Raw genomic sequence first — 4,347 nt, forward strand, 5'->3', positions numbered from 1 at the left:
CTGCGGCTGCACAGAGACCACCTGCCTGCCAGACAAGGTGTGTCTGTGTGTGTGTGTGTGTGTGTGTGTGTGTGTGTGTGTGTGTGTGTGTCTGTCTGTCCACCTGTGTGTGTCTGTTGGTCTGTGTGTGTCTGTGTGTCTGTTTTTTGTCCGTGTGTGTGTCTGTGTGTTTGTCTGTGTGTGTATGTGCGTCTGTCTGTGTGTCTATCGATATCTCTCCATGTCCAGGTGTGTGTTGTCGGGGGAGTGGTTTACCCCGTGGGGAACCAATGGGAAGACGGATGTCAGAAGTGCAGCTGCTCACAGCTCCAGGACCAGCACACGTCACTGCACATCGCCCGGTGTGTCCCGCCCGTCTGTGACAAGGACTGTGCATCAGTAAGGAACACACACACACACACACACACACACACACACACACACACACACACACACACACACACACACACATACACACACACACACACACACACACACACACATAGTAATGCAACATTCTACATGCTTTGTGCTAATGAGACATATTGTTGTACTGTAAATATCACACTCATATCTCATATCTCACAAGGCCCACACAGTGAAGCTACACAAACACACACACACACACACACTGTGTATCATGTGTATTAGCGCTACGCACCGTGTATCATGTGTATTAGCGCTACGCACCGTGTATCATGTGTATTAGCGCTACGCACCGTGTATCATGTGTATTAGCGCTACACACCGTGTATCATGTGTATTAGCGCTACGCACCGTGTATCATGTGTGTTAGCGCTACGCACCGTGTATCATGTGTGTTAGCGCTACACACCGTGTATCATGTGTATTAGCGCCACACACCGTGTATCATGTGTATTAGCGCTACACACCGTGCAGCATGTGTATTAGCGCCACACACCGTGTATCATGTGTGTTAGCGCTACGCACCGTGTATCATGTGTGTTAGCGCTACACACCGTGTATCATGTGTATTAGCGCCACACACCGTGTATCATGTGTATTAGCGCTACACACCGTGTATCATGTGTATTAGCGCCACACACCGTGTATCATGTGTATTAGCGCTACACACCGTGTATCATGTGTATTAGCGCTACATGTGGCTAAGCAGGCTTTCCGCAGGGCTTTTCCTACATGCCCTCGGAGGGGGAGTGCTGTGGCCGATGCAGGAGGACCAGCTGTGTGGAGTCGGAGGGAAGCATGCGAGGAGATTCCGTGATAGGGAGACGACTCAGACAGGTATAACGGTTTGACATACAAATCTATTATAGCATGGCATCAAATGAGGTCACCTAATTGATGATGCTGTTCTCTCCGTCTCCAGGTGGGGGAGGTGTGGAGGTCTCCGGAAGACAAGTGTGTCCTCCTCTCGTGTGTGAAGATGAGCGACGAGGTGTTCATCACCTCCTCCAACATGAGTTGCACCAGAATGGAGACTCCCGCCTGCCAACTGGGAACGTCGCTCAGCTGTGACACATCAGACTGCTGTCCCCGCTGCCGCTGTGGTACACACACACTCACAGACACACACACACGCATGCAGTCACGCGCACTGTGCACAAGCACTCACACACACAGGCACACGAAAGCACACTCACACAGACACACTTGTTTTACCACAAACACAAACTCAAAGATACACATATAAAGTTATAAAGTGGTAAGACCGAAATCGCAGTGTCTCACATGGCCACCAGAGGGCCTCTAACACCAGGTCTCGCGTCAATCTTCCACAAGACGGAGGTTATGTTACATGTCATTCCAATTACTGCAAAGCTTGTTGTTGAAATGACTGTAAACATATAATGATGTGTACTCTTGTCTCTGCTATTCATTCTACAGCTCCCTTAGACGCATGTGTCCTCAACCAAACCGTGATAGGAGTAAGTTATGCTGCACAGCCTCTTTCTGTTCACCATAGATGGATCGATGTCAGAAAGATGGCTAAATATAAAGATAAATAAATAAATAAATACATAGATAGTTAGATGAATAGATAGATAGATAGATAGAAAGATGTAACAGATTACCAGACAGATGTTTAATCTCAATGAGACCAACCTGGTTGAATGAGAGTTAAATATAGATGCTTTGTGGTTGTGTGAGCAGGCAGGGGAAAGGATGATGGTGGACGCGTGTACACACTGTGAGTGCTTCATGGAGAACGGGCCTATGAAGAAATACAGACTATCCTGCAGAAAAACCCACTGTTCCACCTGCCCTGAGGTAAGTCTTCGTCATCCTCATCATCATCTTCATCATCATCCTTATCATCATCGACAATATAAACATTGACGACTTCATCATCATCATCATCATCATCATCACCATCATCATCATGATCACCATCATCATCATCATCATCATCATCATCATCATCATCATCATCATCAATCTCTTACCACCATAATCCTCATACTATTCCTAACCATCATCTTCTTGTGTAATTTCCTCTTAACCCTCTGCATTGTACTGAGCTGCAGAACATGATGTGTGGCTTGATTGCGTTTCTGTGAATGAATCCAGGTGTTTCCAGCACAGTAAGTACCTCTGCTCCCGCTCTGATTCCTACGTCATTATCCAAACACAGAGGAAGTGATCACTTTTGACTCTTTTGTGTGCTGTGCTGTTTCCAGGGTTACACCAAGGAGGCGGAGCCTGGGGTCTGTTGTGCCCGCTGTGTTCCCACGGCGTGTGTTCTGACCCAGCCAGACGGACGCATCATCAGTCTGCAGGTCGGCGTCCACGATCCAAAACAATGCCAGTTCCTAATCTTTATCTATATTCATTCTCGGCAAGGGCTGCATGTGGCTCAGGAGGTGGAGCCGGTTGGCTGGTAACCAGAAGGTTGCTGGTTCTATCCCCGGCTCTTCCTAGCAGTAGAGTCCCAGCGGCGTACTCAGAGTGTTTGAAGGGCAGGGGCGAAAAAATGAAAAAGGGCACATTCTTGCTCTAGAGGGCAAGTGGCACCAGAGGGCAGCCATTCATTTTTTTCACATGCAAAGGGCAGCCAATAAGGCACTTTCTCTCATATTCGCCACTCTTGAGGGCACTTCTTCAACCATGGAGGCACGAGGGGGGCGAACCCCCCTGAGTCCACCACTGCTCGTGGCGTCCCTGTGCAAGAAACTTGCATGGTTGACGCCGCCGTTGGTGTGTGAATGTGTGCATGAATGGGTGATTGTTAGGCAGCATTGTACAGCGCTTACCATTTATTCACACAAGCACGCACACACACACAAACGTAAGCAAACATACAGCTGCCTCTCTCTCTCTCAAAACGTTACACACAAACATGACAGATCTTCTGCTCTGTCTCTAGATAAACTCAACACGCGAAGAAGGCTGCAACTTATACGCCTGTGGGATCAACGCTAAAGGAGACCTGGTCATGCAGAATAGAATGACCACCTGCCCCCCGTTTGACCAGCAGGGCTGCCTGGACGCCGGGGTAAGTCGACACACACTGTGTTCACACCGAGCAGGTCGGGAGCACGGTTTGATGTTGTCCCTGTTCTCCTCAGGGGAAGGTCAGTCGCATCGGAACCAGCTGCTGTGAGATGTGTGAGTAGTGCATACCCAGTCCACGCACACAAGTAGGAGGTGTGAATCCTTGGCTGATTTAACAGGCTGACTTAAACACATTCATGTTCATTATTTTTTTGTAAAAAAGGTACGGAGCCGGAATGCAGAAAGACAAGGGGAACACTCAACTATATCACGGTCGGGGACTGCAAGTCAGAGCAAAAGATAGAGTTGCACTATTGTGAGGTGAGAGAAACGCACGCACATCACAGACTCACAAAATACAGACAACCTGTACACTCCTCAACCTCAACTATCTCTCTCCCTAAATCAATCACTCAAGGCGCACATACATAAAAACCGGGACAATCGTTTTCTTTCTCTCACTCACTCCCTCACTCTCTCACTCACTCCCACACACACACTTACACACACACACACACACACACACACACACAGACACACACACAGACACACACAAAGACATCCGTTTGTGCTGTATTGTTCTTCAAGCTGCTGGTGTGTTTCAGGGGAAGTGTCCCAGCAGGACCTCGTACTCCCTTGAGGCGGCCGTGCTGCAGCAGGAGTGCGTGTGCTGCTCCCCCCAGAAGACCGAGGCGCTCAGCGTCCCCGTCCTCTGTGGCAACGGCACCCAGAGCCTCCACACAGTGCAGTCCGTGACCGAGTGCGACTGCGTGACTAAACACTGCACCTAGACGGGATGAAACCCCAAACAGAGATTTATTTGATTTCATCTGCATTTGTTATCCGTGTACCGAATTTGTATCATGTAATAAACGCCCAGCATAACCTTCTGTA

General features: G+C 48.7%; 1 protein-coding gene across 1 annotated transcript in view; it reads left to right on the forward strand.

Moving 5' to 3' along the window:
* The window catches only part of vwf (von Willebrand factor), a 28,001-nt gene extending 23,654 nt beyond the window's left edge, over positions 1-4,347 (forward strand). The window contains exons 43-53 of the mRNA XM_079743399.1: positions 1-37; positions 229-378; positions 1,126-1,242; positions 1,328-1,508; positions 1,846-1,886; positions 2,113-2,229; positions 2,640-2,738; positions 3,326-3,454; positions 3,528-3,567; positions 3,677-3,774; positions 4,059-4,347. The exon at positions 1-37 is cut by the window's left edge and continues 166 nt beyond it. Of these exons, the coding sequence (XP_079599525.1) occupies positions 1-37; positions 229-378; positions 1,126-1,242; positions 1,328-1,508; positions 1,846-1,886; positions 2,113-2,229; positions 2,640-2,738; positions 3,326-3,454; positions 3,528-3,567; positions 3,677-3,774; positions 4,059-4,244 (1,195 nt within the window). The 3' untranslated portion in view covers positions 4,245-4,347. The remainder of the gene's footprint in view (positions 38-228; positions 379-1,125; positions 1,243-1,327; positions 1,509-1,845; positions 1,887-2,112; positions 2,230-2,639; positions 2,739-3,325; positions 3,455-3,527; positions 3,568-3,676; positions 3,775-4,058) is intronic.

Source organism: Pollachius pollachius (assembly GCF_949987615.1).
Source record: "Pollachius pollachius genome assembly, chromosome: 9".
Classification (NCBI taxonomy): Eukaryota; Metazoa; Chordata; class Actinopteri; order Gadiformes; family Gadidae; genus Pollachius; species Pollachius pollachius.